The sequence below is a fragment of the Paramisgurnus dabryanus genome, chromosome 6 (genome assembly GCF_030506205.2).
Source record: "Paramisgurnus dabryanus chromosome 6, PD_genome_1.1, whole genome shotgun sequence".
NCBI lineage: Eukaryota > Metazoa > Chordata > Actinopteri > Cypriniformes > Cobitidae > Paramisgurnus > Paramisgurnus dabryanus.
In genome coordinates, this window is record NC_133342.1 from 13,896,305 (window position 1) to 13,914,233 (window position 17,929).

The window sequence follows — 17,929 nt, forward strand, 5'->3', positions numbered from 1 at the left end:
CTATTTCGTCTTCGTTTGTGGGTTAACTTGCTTAGCTTCTTCTTCTGTGACGACTTCTGCTGCTACTGTGGTTACACGCGTGATTACTGCCAACCAGCAGTTTCGCATGTGTTTGCACGTCGACGCGGACAGCGACGCACAAGTATAAATGAAAACTGACGCGGAACCTACGCCGTCGCTGCTACGCCGTAGGACCTACGCATGACTATAAATCGCCCTTAATGCTACGTACACACCAAACGCAGGGCATCGTGTTACTCGCTCTAGATTACTCGCGGGGTTTAACTTCATGTCATGCAAATCTTTCACTGGAGTTGAATATTTTCAACTTGGGCGAAGACGTCTTTGTTCATTTTGTGCTAAGTTTCATTTTAGCTAGTATTTTGATAATATAGACGGTTTCAGCAGTAAAAACATAAACAAGCAGTTTTCTTGGAAAACACGTAACTTCCCGTAAACTCTGCTAAGAATGATTAACAACAAAGTCCTTTTGAAGTAGTTTATTTATGTAACAAGCAAAATAAACAACATGTAGATTCCCTAGGAAACCAAAATATTTGTTCTTTTCAACGAGGTATTTGTTTAACGCTGCATCCCAAACCGCGTATTTCCATACTATAAAGTAGGCAAAGAGTACGAGAAGTCACCAAATGTGCGTCTGATACAACGGTCTATAGAAACGGGTCGTGTCGTTATGATTGGCATGGTTGAATTGGTCACGGGCAAGTGTTTGGGTGGACGTTTTAGACCGCGGCTTTGCCTCTAGCTCCACTAACGATTACTTCTGCGCATTCCCTGGCTCCAAGCTGACGTTTTTACGTAGCGTGGCCCCTGGTCTGACATTTTTGGCTTCAATTCATTACGACATCATGTCGTCCATCTTTTTTACAGTCTATGGTTTCAAAGCACTCGAAACACCTAAATGTGGCGCCACCTGCTGGCAAAAATGTTGTAAAAGCAACAAGATAATATTTATATTTACAATATAATTGCAAAGGTTTTTCTAAAAATATATTTTGAAACAGTTATGACATCATAAAGCTTGGTTTGGTAAATTCACGTGACTTGGCCAGTTTGAAACGCTCTCCAAACCACTGATTCGAAACAAAAGATTCCTAAATGTTTCTATGCTTCCTGAAGCAGTGTTTCGAAATCACCCAACACTAGATATTTCCAATAACAGCATGGTTATGTTACAATAAGGAGGGTCTTTACCAATCAGACACTCACTGACCTCCATTGGATTGACAGTGATGTTGAGATTGGAGTCATCCCAGTCCATCTCTGGCTCCTTTTTACCCTCTTCATCTTCTTTTGAACCCTCCTGGTGGGTGGTGTGGATACGGTAGATGCCCATGACCACAATGACCACCAGGGCGGTGATGCACATTACAATTACCACAGTTGCAGCAGGTGGGGTGCCTAACAACACACAGGTAAAGAATGTTTTTAGTCCAAGCATGCCACACACACGTGCTGAAAAGTGAAGACAACAAATTGGAGACACATCTCCATCTTTTTACAGTCTATAGATTAGTCTACGACTGAAAGCATTATGCAGACACGCTATAAGGGATGTTTATGAACCAGGCAATTTCGTATAACAATAAGTCATTGTAATAATTTTAACATGGTTAATGAAGATTTGGACACTCTACTCCACCCAAAACTGTGGTAAAATTACTGTAACAGGCAACCTTGGGTGGATTATTGCTTTAATCGATCGTGCAATTATGTTCTCGTATTCATAAGACTCATTCAACCATACAGAAATCGATGCAGTCATGTGGCTCTTCCGTGGTTTGTGTATTGTCTGAAGGAAGGACTGTGCATTTACCAACAGTCCATATGCTGTTTCAGTAAAAACAGATAGTGACAAAAATAACATATTCAGCAATATTTGAAATAAGTACAATCTTCAATTACAATAGATTTCATGCAGCCAGAATGTGACCTTCTGATGAATTGCATAGAGAGATCTCTAGACTATGGCTACCTACAGGAAACTCAAATGATAAATGGGAACTCTTAAATATCTTAATTGTTTAACCTAGACAACAGTGAGATTAGATGGAGAGATTTTTCTCCTGAGAGCACCCAAGTAATCTTACGTGTCTCATCTTATTCTTCAAAAATTTCAATTTATCCGAGGTCATTTTTCAAAACGCTTAATACAGTTTATACTTAATGATAAGAAAAAAAAAGAGAACTCAATGTTTTCAGAGCAATAAAATTTCTCTCATTCACACTATCATCACACTTCACCAGATTGACGTCCATCTTTTTCTTTTGTTCACACATGCTTGGTTAGCAATATTCTGTAATATCAAATTTGATAGATAGTAAGTTGTTTTGGTTAATAGGTACGGTATGAACTAAAGAGCATGACGATTGCTATACCTGTCTGTCATGTCTTCGACATACATATGGCACAAAACACTCGCTTGACTCGGTTATTCCTTACTGTCAGTCACCAATGTAAGAGCTGTCAACATCTCTCATTAAAAATGGCAAAAAATAGCAGCATTGTGCGGGTGGAGACAGAAGCAAAACTCATGTTAAGTGATTAAACAGAAGGCAAAAACTGAATGCTACATAAAGTTTACTGCAAAAAATAAACACTGCGCTGAAACGGCATACTTCCATACTATATAGTAGGCGAAAAGCATAAGGTGAAAGGAGAGGTATGTCCAAATTCATGGCTTTGAAAATGATGACCTACTACTTCTGGCACAATCCTAAAGTGTGCATTTGATGGACACTTTACAATCCCGTGAGCCCCAGGGAGAGGAATTATCCAACGAAGAAAAAAAGTAAAGGCGTTGTTTTATTTAAAAATGTCTGAAAGCTGTAATGCAGCTCTATTTAAATGCAAATACTTTCATTAAACAGCTGTCAATTGTGGTTAAATTAAGCTTGTTATAAGCAAATGTATTACGTCCAAATATATTCATACTATTCATATTCATACAGCACCTATCTGTACTATTTTAACAGTCGATGATAGCTACTTGATCTAATTCAGGGGGTTGTTCACCCAAAAATGAAAATGTTGTCATCATTTTCTCATCCTCATAACCTGTATGAATTTTTTTTTCTGATGAACACAAAATATGTTTTGATAAATGATGGTAGGCACACAGCTGATTATAAACATTGACTTATGGATTCTCATGAAATCCAGATTTAGAAGGTGTCCAGCATCAGAAATTTTTAAAAGCCATTGAATATATGATTAAGGTCTGAACTTACCATTATTTTTAGAGGATTTAAAAAATATTTCCTATAGAATGATTTACATTTTCTAGATTATCATTACCGCACCATGATATTACATTAAATATGCATTTACAAACTCGTGTTTCGGTAATGAGAACTAAAAAGTTGTCTAGGTACTATGACAAACAATATTTTAAAGGGGCCTTGGCACAAGATTTTTTTAAGATGTCAAATAAATCTTTGGTGTCCCCAGAGCACATATGTGAAGTTTTAGCTCAAAATACCATATAAATAATTTATTATAGCATGTTAAAATTGCCACTTTGTAGGTGTGTGCAAAAATGTGCCGTTTTGGGTGTGTCCTTTAAAATGCAAATGAGCTGATGAAATTCAAACACTGATCACAATGATGGTGGTTTGTTGCAATTAAAACTCAATTGTGGTTTTCTCTGCACTAAAAGGCAGTGCTGTGGTTGGATAGTGCAGATTAAGGGGTGGTACTGTTATAATAAGAGCTCCTTATGACATCATAAGGAGAGCCAAATTTCAACAACCTATTTTGCATGTGCTTGTAGAGAATGGTTTACCAAAACTAAGTTACTATGTTAATCTTTTTTCACATTTTCTAGGTTGATAGAAGCACTGGTGACCCAATCATAGCACTTAAACATGAAAAAAGTCAGATTTTCATGCCATGGCCCCTTTAACTTTTAAATTTTTTTTTTACTTTTAAAAATAAAAACTATAAATGGTAGCCATCTTAAGCATCACAGTCAATTATGTCCCTTCAAACAATTTTTTTTTTAAATGTTAGTTCCTTGAGGGCTTAAACAATGATTGAAAATTGTTGCGGAGGATGAGAAAAATTGGTCTTGGACACATTTATATTCATTATTATTGTCTCTACATTTACCAATGATCACCACATGTTTCTTTACTGTAAATGTTTATAGTATAACGTGCACTGAAGCTTTTTATTTTTTAGATTTTTTTAATTATAAATATTTTCATGTCAAAGAACCCAAATCCAGTCATGGATACGTTGCGGTAATGACAATTTTCCCCTTAAATGTGGAAAATCAACAAAATTGGTTTGTATGATGTCATTTGAAATCATGTGCAAAATAGTACATGAAGAGATGTAACTGTATGCTTCTTATTTTGATAGCATGTACTTTTTTAATCAAAATGTTTCATGACACCTCATAAGTCTAATTTCGCGAGAATGACCCAAATATTATAGAAGTGTTGTGATAAATGATGAAGGAGATATTTAGATAAATGATGGTAAGCACACAATTGATGGTACCCATTGAATTCCATCCTATTTGTTTTCCTACTATGGAAGTCAATGGCTACCGTCAACTGATCATTTAAATCAAAATATCTTCTTTTGTGTTCATCAGAAAAAAGAAATTCATTCAGGTAACAAACTACATGATGATGAGAAAATGACAGAATTTTCATCAACTATTACACAAATTCAGTGCACTCACAGGTTACATGGGATTGACTAGTTACAGTACTTGTTCACATACATTTTTCTATTAATTTTCTCTCTACTGGCCAGAAACATACAGGCCAATTTGAGTCTCACAACTGCGACTGTTAAATCGTAAACACCGACTGTGCAAACGCAGCTTGCGTATCTGCAAGCTGTGCCGACAGAAGTAGACGTTGACTGGTCCACATAGTTGCAGTAAGCAGTATCAGGAGCTTAAGGTCACAATACCACCTGCTGTTTTTCTATGTCTCCCCCAAAGCAATAGTTCTCTCTCTCTTTTTTCCTTCTTCAGTCCAGAAAGCTGAACACTACATCTCGCTGTGGTCAGCTGTGCTCTGTGTGCCCTTGGGAAGATCACTGACGTCCCCGGTGTGTGTACGTGAGCTGATACACAAAGTGTAATATTCTAAGCTTCTTACAAACCAACAATACAGTCTCAAGAGCCGACGTCCGCTTACGCCAGCGCATGTGAGAGTTTTTATTTGTGTTGCACAAACAATTATCTGCATTGGCGGTAAGTGCATATAAACTGGAATTCTCTTAGGAATTTTCTGTGATGCAATCATCGACTGTGTAGTTTAGGAAAATTAGTGAAAGTACTGAAACGCAAAATCTAAATTAATCAAGGATCAAACATGGATTCATTTCTTGGGTCACTCTGCCCCCCCCCCCTGCATCCCTTCATGCCCTCCCAAAGGATATTCATGCCATGAAACAATCACAGACCTAGAATTTTGTTTAAATGATGCAACATTGGTTAGTAGCTATATTTTTCTGAGGTTTAATTACACAGAATTTAATCAATTATTGTATTTTACAAAATGTCATGAAACTGGCCCCCCTTGAACCCTCCCATTTTGAGAACCATTAAAAATGACCACAGGGGTATCGCCCGGTCACTAGAAACTCTTCCAGGCCTTGTTATGCCACTGCTGGGTGTATAAGGTCCCTGCATAACCCAGAAAGGGAAAACATTATTAAGAGATACCATACCTGAGATGTGGTCAGAGTTGACTGTATGTACCACCAGCGGATGATGCACTGGTCTCATGAATTGCGACTGGACGGCCACGTGATTGACATGCTCAACGGTCTCTGAGCTGTGCACGATACCAATCTGATGGGCAGAACATAGTTCATAGTGAAGACTAACACACATTTAATATTTATGTACCAATGTCCAAGAAACAGATGGAGTGGAATCGAACTGGGAATGAATTACAACAAACTACTGCCCAGTACGAGGGCAGGCTCTGACCTCCAGGTTGAACTCGTTGCTTGTGTAGCGTCCATTCAGCTCGGAGCAACTGAGCCGAAACCTTCTCTCGGACAGACCGCCAGGCTTCCAGTTACGGTACCTCACCTGCCTGATGGCCTGTTCATAATGTGCCATAGAGTCCACACCTGAGACCAAAGACAGAGAGCAGTGTAAGAAAACCCACTCTCAGTCAGACAAAAGAGCTCCGGTGGATCGAAAGACACTCGAAATGGAGTCCCTGAATAAGTGAAGGTCTTAGTCCTTCAGCAATAAATGTACCAGACACTCTCAAAGCACTTTACAAAATGTCAAGCTGATTCCAGCACTCTCTCGAAAAAGTCAAATGTACACTTTGATTTTTAAGATTAGAGGTCTGTTAAACATTCTGAACTGGATCAGGGTTAAAGAATAAAAGAGAGCGACTTTTAAACATTTCTTTTAAACTTTTATGAGGACCATAAAAATGAATTTTTTGATCATGCACACAGGATTCACAACCTTATTTTAGCATTAATATAATATTGACATATTAGGATGTTTTTTCCCAAATGTATTTTGTTTATTAAAGCTGCAATCTGTAAAATGTTTTTGTTAAAAATAAACAAAAATCACATATTGAATATGTAGCAAAACATTTCCTTCACTTGTCCCAATTCACAATGGTAATCTTATAATAATGATTTATACTCTGTAAAACCTAACAGTTAACTTAACTCAAACCATTTAAGTTAACCGGTTGCATTAGACCATTTAGGTTTTAAAACACATAAATTTAAGTACTGTGAACTTGAGTCACGTGCAATTATGCACTTATATTTAAGTAGTGTGAACTTAAATATAAGTGCATAACTGCATATGACTCAATTTGTTTAAGTTCACAGTACTCAAATGCATGTATTTTAAAACTAATGCAACCGGTTTACTTAAATGGTTTGAGTTGAGTTAACTTTTAGGTTTTACAGATGAACATCATTCGTCTTTGCGTGATGTACTGATGATGGGAGAAACAAAGCTTTTAGAAATCAATTGAACCAATTGCTTGGCAAATTGATTCAGTGGCTGTTTCTCAATGTCAAAGATACTTCCTTGGCAGGACTGGTCTTTCAAAGTCACTTCCTTCAGAGGCTAGAGCGTGAAGGATATACATATGCATCCTTTCCTGTATAGAGGGTATGCAAGTGACCTCACTTTCGGCAAAAGCGACTGCGGTTATGCCCACTGAGTGGCAAAAGACAGAGCGGCAGTGTGAAATCAGCGAAAACACGGTGGAAACGCGTCTAAATGGGAAAAAGCTGTTGTGCAATAGACTGTACAGATTAACAAGAATTTTTAGCTATCGCTTTACAGACTGCCAAAAAACACAGAAAGGAGACGTAAATAGATCGTTCATGCCAACGTCCACCGACCACAGGTGGGTTGACAAATTGCTAGGGTCACCATCAAGCATTTGTACTTAAAAGTATTTTTTCAAGTATTTGTATTTTCTTTTATTTGGAAAACATACATTCCAAAGCATATTATCATAATTTGTACTCTATTACACAAGTTTTTGTTTTACATTTAATATTTAAGAACATTAACGTACTTTTACTCAAGTAAAAGTACACAATTTTAATGTAATTAGATATTAAATACATTTTAATACGCCATATTAAAGAATATACAGTATGATTCTATTGCTTTTAGAATGTAGTGAAGTAAATATTTTTCCCATTACAAACACCCTAATAAAGCACAGATGCTTGAAAAATGTAACTTATGTAACTAAGTATTGTCCACCTCTGCTTTCAAGTCCAACTATATTCAATTTAAGCTGATAATAGTCCGTTTTACTGGAATTTTCGCAGCAGCCGCTATGAAAACCAGCCGTTTTGTTGAACGTTTGCCACTCAACAGGGCGAGTTCCGGCGTGGTCACGTGGAAAAGTGACATAAATGCATACTCTCTATATGGGATATTTTTTCGACAAAGGACTCAGTCCTTGGTTGCAATTCCGAGGATCTTCGACATTGGAACAGTCCTTCGACGGATGTCGATGACAGAGCATCTTCGAAATAATGGCTTCCGAGGGTCCTTCCTTGACATTGAGAAACAGCCTGTTTTTTTAAGTGTTCGAAACACCACACACGCTGGCGACACCTGCTGGTGAAAATCAGTAAAAGATCGGTCCAAACATTTTACACTTTTCTCAAAATAATAGCAAGATTTTTCTAAAAATATGTTTTTCAGAAAAATAAATTATTTAACTTAATTAAGCCATAATTAAAATTCTGTGTTTTTAGTTTTATTTAAGGCAAATCATTAAAACTAAATCCTCTTTTAATTATGCCCATGTTTTTCATTAAATCTGTCTATAAACAAAAAGTAGGCAAAATGGTAGTGTTATTAGTCAGAAGGATAAATGTTTTATGAACTTGCATAATAAACCTGACCCGAGTTAACCTAACCATATTAGACACTGGTCATTTGAGATCATCCCCCCCTAGTGGTGAACCATCGGATCTTTGAAACATTTTGAAACATTCGTTTGCTAAAATCACGTGACTTCGCCAGTTTGAAACGCGGTCCAAATCAAAGATTCGTAAATGTTTCGAAGTCTCATGAAGCAGTGTTTCGAAAGCGATTATCACTAGCGTGATGAAGTCATGACATGTCTGTAAACAAAGAGGAGTAGCCGGCCGCTTCATTGCATGTGCTCTGGATTGGAATGTGTAGCTTGTTGAGAAAACAGTTGCTTAGAGTTTAAAGGAAACCCTGCAGTTTTTCATTTTTTTGCTATGTTCTTACCTCAACTTAGACGATTGTATACATACCCATCTTTATTCAATACGTGCACTTAATCTTTGTACAGCGTGTCGTGATTGTTTTAGCATTTAGCCTAGCCCCATTCATTCCTTAGGATCCAAACAGTGATGAATTTAGGCTAAATGCTAACACAGTCATGACGCGCTGTACAAAAAGATTAAATGAAAAAAGATAGGTATGTATTTAATTTATTTAAGTTAGGGTAAGAACATAGTAAAATATTGAAAAACGGTTTTGTTTTCCTTTAAACGTGTCATCTAGATGGTGGCGTTTCATCTGTAAAGTTTCAAACGACAATCATGGGGAACGTCATGTAAATATGTCAGTTTATAAAGTTTTTACATCTAGGAAATCCTCCGTTACAACGGTGAAAGCTCAAACTGCGAGCTCAGACATACTTCAGTTCAGTGTTTCCAACACGTTTGGGGACACACCCGCCAGGTGTATGGGTGAAAACAGATAACTAATATGGGTTTAGGAGGTCAGTTGTTTTCGATGCGGATGTACTTCTGTAATGTGGTTGTATAATGACCAAACTGCTCTAATGCGGTGATCACAGACATCAGATTCATCCGCGCAGAGTAACGTGGCGATTCACAAAGCATGCACAGAATATTACTGCAAATAACTGCAATTTAATATTTCAATCACAGATGGCGATAGAGAGGCCAAAGTTACGGACTGCAGTTTTAAAAATAAAACAAACAAACGCGGGTTAAATACAACTTTAGATAAACCTCTGAAAAAGATTCAAATTTTGTGATAATGGACCGCCTTCTGCAGATGCTATTGACAAGATTGTACAGTATAAATTGCATTTAAGCCCTGCTGCATAAGGTATAAGATAAATGATGTTTTCACCAAAATATTACTTCACATTCATTTAAACAGTCAAAATCATGTTACCACAGTTGGGAATCTAAAGATAAATCAAAGAGCTAAATCTAAAATATACTGCACATCTCATTTTATACCTTGGAAGATGGAAAGCGTTATGGAAAATCAATAAAGAAGAGTACAGTAAAAAGACATTCAAATGGCTGAACAGTTGATCTTAGTCATGTGCTAAAACATCTACCATAGATTGAGATGCCAGAGGTGGAATTGGTGGCATCCAGATGTTTGCCCAAGAGGGAGCTGTGGTGGATTTCCAGACTCTCACTTTCCGGCTCCAGCTCCTCTCCAATCACTAACACATCGCAATAATCCAGGTTATGCATCAACTCCAGAATACCAGGCCTCTGGGCTACACACAACACAAATACACACACACAGTTATGCAGCCGCAAATATATGACCTTCCGATGTATCCGCAAACAGCCATCGATTGTGAATGAATTTAATTTTGATGATTTATTGTTTCACTACGCCGGCTCCGCATTCGATAAAAGAAGCCGGACACTTTTGTTTTGAACTTTAAATGAAAAAGGACACAAATAAAAAACAATTGACTTAGGGTCAGTGTAATAACCAGCAGAAGGCATTCATAATCTTGATAATAATAGACTAAACCATTACACAAAACCCTGAGAGGGGAAGAAAATTGACGTTTGCACAGTGGAAGTGGCACCTCTGAAATGAATGAAGGTGTAAGTGTGGGATTATGTTAATACATGAGCACTGAAAGGGAGTCATCTATTACCTATGCTGAGGGTGGTGTCGGTCTTGGTGACTGTACTAATGATGTGAATGTCCTTGAACAGGGTCACCCCAACAGAGGATTTGAGTTGAGCTGCGGGCCAAACCAGCCGCTCCACCCCAGCGATGGTGATCCGAGGTTCGCTGGGCGGCAGCACCATCACAACCGCTTTGATGTCTGGTATGGAAATGCACGTATCTTCACCAAAACATCTGCGGAGAGAAGAGCAAGGCAACGTGAGAGCTACAAGGACTATCCAGATGAATATCTTTGGCTCAGTTAAGTGCTGTAATGATTCAGAGAAAACTTTAAACACATCACATTTAAAAATGCATATATGACTTTGCATTCGCATAAAAAGAAAAATATATACCCAAGTGGCATATTAACTCTTTCCTTGACAGCATTTTTTTAAAGACGTTGCCAGCCAGCGCCAGCATTTTTTATGATTTTCACAAAAGTTTTTATTTGTTAATTTTTTATTTATATGTATAATGAAAGAACAGACCCTCTGCTTTTACACAACAAAAAAAAATGTTTATTTCAATCTTAATTTGTTCTCTTTTTATCACCTCTCAAATATTGATAGGTTTCTTCAAAAATACCAAATTTTGAACAAAAGCTGAGATAATTGCTTTTTTGTTAAAGATCAGATTTCAGAATGATGATCAAAACATGCATGCACAAAGTATTTACTGCTTTTGGATCTGTATATTACAGTAAGGGGTGGGCAATAAACCGGTTGGTATGATAAACCAGTAGAAATTAGTCAACCGGTAGAAATTTTGCGCATCCGCTGCTCATTAAGCTTGTGAGTATTTTTGCAGCTTTATTGGCCTTAACCTCCTAAGACCTGGATGTCCACATATGTGGACATCAATTTTTTTATGTTTGCACCATAATACTTAATTCTCTGGAACCTGAAACCACACTGCTTCATGTTCAAAGAAAAATATTTGGTTATTATATTTATTGGTTCTTCCTAACCTCAAAATAGCTGGTAGAAATCTGAAAAAAAGACAAACCAAACCTGGGTCTTAGGAGGTTAAATACACATATGCGTCAAAAAGTATCCTTATAAACATGAGGATTTAGGTCTTAAGAGAAAGAAAACAGTTGAAAAAGCAAATGCATATGTAACAGTATATTGGGTGACTTTGGTCTTAAAGGGGAAGTTACCTAATTTTGCTCCTGTGTGCACCCATGTTTAGTGCTGGGAAAAGATTACTCGCGATTGATCGCATACAAAATAAAAGTGCATTTTTTCCTAATATATATGTATGTACTGTGTGTAATTATTATGTATATTTAAACACACACACACACATACATATACATTTCAGAACATTTTTATTTATATATCCATTTTTATTGTCAATATAGAATATATACAAATATAAAAAAAATATATATATATATATATATATATATATATATGTATATATATATATATATATATATATATATATATATATATATATATATATATATATATATATATATATATATATATATATATATATATATATATATATATATATATATATATATGTATATATATATATATATATATATATATATATATATATATATATGTATATATATACACATGTAAATGTTTCTTAAATACAAACATCAATGTATTTAAAGGATTATTAGGAACACCATACTAATACTGTGTTTGACCCCCTTTGGCCTTCAGAACTGCCTTAATTCTACGTAGCATTGATTCAACAAGGTGCTGACAGCATTCTTTAGAAATTTTGGCCCATATTGATAGGATAGCATCTTGCAGTTGATGGAGATTGGTGGGATGCACATCCAGGGCACGAAGCTACCGTTCCACCACATTCCAAAGATGCTCTATTGGGTTGAGATCTGGTGACTGTCGGGGCCATTTTAGTACAGTGAACTCATTGTCATGTTCAAGAAACTAATTTGAAATGATCCGAGCTTTGTTACATGGTGCATTATCCTGCTGGAAGTAGCCATCAGAGGATGGGTACCATGGTGGTCATAAAGGGATGGACATGATCAGAAACAATGCTCAGGTAGGCCGTGGCATTTAAACAATGCCCAATTGGCACTAAGGGGTCTAAAGTTTGCCAAGAAAACATCCTCCACACCATTACACCATTGCATTACTGAGAAACTGAACAGGTGTTTCTAATAATCCTTTAGGTGAGTGTATATACATAATAATTACACACAGCACACACTCATTATTATGCACACTTTTATAAAATCACTTTTAATTTGTATGCGATTAATCACGATTAATGTTTCCCAACACTAATGTTAATCAAACAGCATTGAGAGAAAATCACTCACTGCTCTTGACTAAATCCCTTTCCTACCTTTAATAAGAGATATAGATTATTATTTATTATTTAGGTTTAAGAGATCCGGCAGATTCCTGCTATTGCTCAAGTGGAAGGGGAGTTTGCCCTAAAAACTTGACACATCAGTTTATATTTTTATACAGTTTTCATACTAAATACACATTTCCTGTATTTTCTGGATGTATTCTATTAAAGAGACTGAGAATCAGTTTTATATGATCACTATAACGTTACAAAAACAACAAATCTAATTCTGGCATGGTGGCATAAGACTTTTGCACAGTACTGTACATATCACGATTTTCTCAATGGGTACTGCCCCAGTCCCAGGGACAGCTAGGGACCATTTTTTTTCTGACAGTGTACCTGATCAAATGTATAACTTGAATGCACCATAAGTAAATCTGGATACAAGGTATCTGCCAAATGCATAAATGGGGTGGTGATGGCGCAGTGGATAAGACACTCGCCTTTGGTGTGAGAGACCTGGGTTTGAATCCACTGAGACACACCACTGTGTCCCTGAGCAAGACACTTAACCCCTAGTTGCTCCAGAGGTGTGCGACCTCTGACATATACAGCAATTGTAGATCGATTTGGAAAAAATGTAAAGCTAAATGAATAAGTAAATGTAAATCCCAGTAACACAGGGCTTCTTGCTTTATTTTTATTAGAAATTTTAACACTTCTGATACCTGTCAAAGTTTAAATATGCAGAGTATTTTTATGTGCAAAGTCATTCAGAAAAGAAAAAAAAGTGTTTAGACAGTTGTGGCTGACGGTTATTCCAGACTGTCAGCATCATCTTCAGCACCTCTCGGGTGGAATTAACCAATCAATGATCCAGAAACACAGTTAGTTTTAAAGCAGGAAGTGAACAATATTTATGAGATACGGAGTATGATACCACCTCCTCGTGCCAGCTGAGAAAGTTTGTCTGACGGGCCGAAACAGTGTTGATTGCGACAGATTCACTGAAGCATGTAGTAAAGTAGACCTGCTGGGGAAACTGGAGTCGCTCCAGCTTCATTACAGTTAGTATGTGAGGAGAGAAGGGGGAAATAAAGTGTTTTAGGATAAACAAGAGTCCCTTCTCTCAATGCACCCAGTAATTACTCTTTCAAGAGCCAGTCTTATAAAGGACTTGTTCGTTTACTAATTCATTTATTTACTCGCCTGCTAATTAAGAATTATCTGTTTGTTTGTGACAACGGTTTCTTTTGTACCGTCAGCCCTGCGGGAGCAACGGCGCGTTTATCTCTTCGAAAACATTTCAGCACAGGCCTCGTCTAAACCAGGGGTTTTCAAATTGTGGGTCACAACCGACTTGTCACATGTTATCATAAGGCATTTTTGTGTTGCAATTAACATTTCCATTCATGCATATGGCAGATGCTTTTATCCAAAGTGACTTGCGTTCAATCTATACAATTTATTCAAATGTGTGTTTCCTGGGAATCAAACTCATGAGCCCTCCCCATATGTCCATTTAAAGTGCACCTATTTCATTGCTTAAAAAAACTATTTTTGTGTATTTTGGTATAATACAATGTGTTTGCGTGGTTTATGGTTAAAAAACACCTTTTTTTCACATAACGTACATTTTTGTAGCTCCAGATTTCGCTCTCTTCCTGAAATGCATGGATTTTGTACAAAACAATCCATGATTGGCCAGCTAATCTATACGTTGTGATTGGCCTAAATACCTCTGACGTCAGCAGGAAATGTGACGCTCCTTACCATGTTTGAAAGATTCGGTCACAATGCAGTTCTGACAGGAGTTAACTTACAGGCTGTGAGTCCGAAGCGGGAGGAATTATGATAATGTCCGTCTTTTCTACATCACCAATCCCAGAAAGTGAACTGTTGTCTGCAATCCGTGTGTTTGTTGTAGTCCAAGAAGAGAGATTTGCATTGCAGACGATAACTCACTTCAACGTTTACTTTGTATCTTTTGCATATCATTAAAGGGGAATTCCGCCCTAAAACGGAATTTAGGGTGTTTTTTCGTTGTTAACGAGTCAAACTTTCATTTAAAAGCATATTTATGACTAAAGAGCAACATTTAAGATATTTAAGATTTTCGTTTTCTGGTAAACTGGCCTTTGAATGGGAGTGAATAGGGCATGTCGATTGAGCGCACAAAATCTCTATTTTTACAACACTAAGGAGGCTCGACACAACGTGATACTTTACTCGAAGTATCACGTGGGTCTCTACACATGAACGCGAGCATTGAGAACATTGTTTGTGTACACAGATTTTAGTAAAAGCGAAAAGTTTGGAACAACTTACCGTGCTGTTAAACTGCGTCCCGCCGCCATATTGCCAGTCATGAGCAATCGATTTCAGAATGCGATTGAATGGACTCCATAGGACGCTACTTTTCAACTACAGGGTCAATATTGTTTTTCACTTGAGACAAAACAACAAATTATCCGTGCATTTATATGGAACTATGCTTTAGGAGCTATCCATCTTTACTCTCCTTCCTCCTTATGTCGCATTCTGAGATCGATTTCTCATGACTGGCAAGATGGCGGCGGGACGCAGTTTAACAGCACGGTAAGTTGTTCCAAACTTTTCGCTTTTACTAAAATCTGTGTACACAAACAATGTTCTCAATGCTCGCGTTCATGTGTAGAGACCCACGTGATACTTCGAGTAAAGTATCACGTTGTGTCGAGCCTCCTTAGTGTTGTAAAAATAGAGATTTTGTGCGCTCAATCGACATGCCCTATTCACTCCCATTCAAAGGCCAGTTTACCAGAAAACGAAAATCTTAAATATCTTAAATGTTGCTCTTTAGTCATAAATATGCTTTTAAATGAAAGTTTGACTCGTTAACAACGAAAAAACACCCTAAATTCCGTTTTAGGGCGGAATTCCCCTTTAACATGTACGGATACACCAAAGGACATGAATCGGATAATTGGTGCTCTTTAAAAATTCTTGAGAAAGATTTTACCTGGGTTTTAAAATGAAAAATTCAGGGAACCCCTGGCCTAAACGCTCACCACAGCGAATGGCCTCGAATTGAGCAAAATTGTTTGGAACCAACAAAACCATTACCTGTAATGGCCGCAGTAAAAATGACAGAGGAAAGTTTGTGATGTGTAAAAGTAGGTGCCCTTGGTCGACTGGCTCTACATACTAAAATAGTCACGAGCACACCCTCATTAAAACGGCTTGTGAAGTAAAAAGGCCTATGGTCTCTCTTTATTTACGAGGCTGATTTACGGATATTGCGAGCTGGTCTGAGCCGGACTCCTGCCGTTATAAGAGCCGCGGCTCGCAACAATATCGACCAGAGAAGTCGGTTTTTATTTAGACAATCCTCTTCACCAGTACACACTAGACAAGTATAACAGGCCCCCTCTTTCTTCTTTACTTTCTCTCTATAGCGCTCACTTACTTTACTGATAAGTTTAATTTGGGTAAGTATCACCTGGGCCCTATTGGATCCAATAGTTTTCATTAGACTGCTGTCAGACAACACAGTCTAGCTGATAGTCCATGACAACAAACTGAACATCCCTATAGGGGAATGCACAAAGTCACACTTAATACCTCTGTTTGAATCACAGTGAATTATTAAATCAATTATTAGACATATTTAGACAGACATACACAAGATACTATAAGTACTCATCTTTGGAAAATGCATAAGTCAGGCAAACACAAAAAAAATAACGGATTATATACAATGAATACAACAATGTCCTAAACAATGTGCATAGATTATATAGTTCTTAAAAACACAAAATTCAATAGGATAATAGAAATGCTATATTATTTTGGACATATAAGTCTAGCCAGGAAATGACCAGGTTAACCAGTTTTATTATCTTTCATTCATTGACTTATTACTTTATCTGTTATGTTTATACAATATATGGGTGATTCTCACGAAACCATTGAAACACCACGGCACTAATGATTTTAGCTATAAAATGTGTAATATAGTAATATTAAAAAGCATCAGAATTAACACAATACTGTGTTCTACCTTGCACAATGTGTGATTTCAACATAAGAATTTATAATTTGTCAATTTTATCTCATTTTCTGCTGAAATTCTCATTACCGCAATGTGTCCGGCTGTGTTTGAACATGCGTTATGTTGTAATTACACAAATTAACACAAAAATATTTAGAAAAAATAAATAAATGGATGTTTTGCTAGACTACTTTAGATGACAGAAAAAATATTTACTGAATATTCATGTATAATAATAATGAAGAAAAATTAGGAAAATGATGTGTCCATGCCTGATGTTCTCATCCTCCGCAACACTTTTTGAGAACAGTTTAAACACACATACAGAATTTTAATAAAGTTTGATTTTGAGTGACCAAGCACATGGACCAGTTACTTCAAGATGGCTACCAGGTAAGATAATTTTTTTACAGTTAATTTGAAATATTGTCTTGTCAGAATGCTTACACGACATTTTGATTATCATTACCGCAACAGATGCTTATTAAATGTTAATTTAATTAATAGAAGCATAATACTTTGATTTTAAATGCATGTGCAGAATCTCCAAATTATGTTCTTTCAGGTTTGTCATGTCATTTTGAAAATATGTCAGTGTTGATGTTTTCTGACTGTTGCGGTAATGAGATTTTTTAGGACAAATTTTTTAAATTATGTTACAAAAGTGCTGTGTTAAATGATAAGTAAAAGTGTTTAAATTAATGTTCCCATTTACTCCAGACTTTGTTTTTCAATGTCTGGTGGGAAAAAAAGTCAATTTAAGCAATTTTTACATTTTCATGTTTGACATTTTTAAAACCACGTTTTTGTGAGAATCACCCATATTAACATTGCAGATATATATATATATATATCTGCATTACAATAACTACTATTGTTATGTGTAAAGCTGTGCTGTGCTCTGTGTTGTGTGGTCTTTGAAATAGTTTTTTTACTGGCTGACCTGTGTGCTTTGCCAGGCTGTTTGATGGTATCTTTAATTGTGTTGTGTTGTAGTGTGAAGACTGATTATCTGACACAGCAGATGCTTCATCAAGTCTGTTCATGTATCATCATCTCCTCTCAAAACACTGCAGCCGTCTTTACCAGCAGGCCTGTCCATTATCCAACCAACGGTTGAAACAACTACATTTTATAGAGTGCATTTCGAATGCTTTTTCAT

General features: G+C 36.7%; 1 protein-coding gene across 1 annotated transcript in view; it reads right to left on the bottom strand.

Moving 5' to 3' along the window:
• Window positions 1-17,929, bottom strand: part of clstn2a (calsyntenin 2a) — a 316,111-nt gene that overhangs the window by 3,345 nt on the left and 294,837 nt on the right. The window contains exons 12-16 of the mRNA XM_065267246.2: window positions 10,429-10,637; window positions 9,865-10,032; window positions 5,982-6,127; window positions 5,717-5,840; window positions 1,235-1,422 (exon numbers count right to left, since the gene is read on the bottom strand). Coding sequence (XP_065123318.1) covers window positions 1,235-1,422; window positions 5,717-5,840; window positions 5,982-6,127; window positions 9,865-10,032; window positions 10,429-10,637 — 835 coding nt within the window. The remainder of the gene's footprint in view (window positions 1-1,234; window positions 1,423-5,716; window positions 5,841-5,981; window positions 6,128-9,864; window positions 10,033-10,428; window positions 10,638-17,929) is intronic.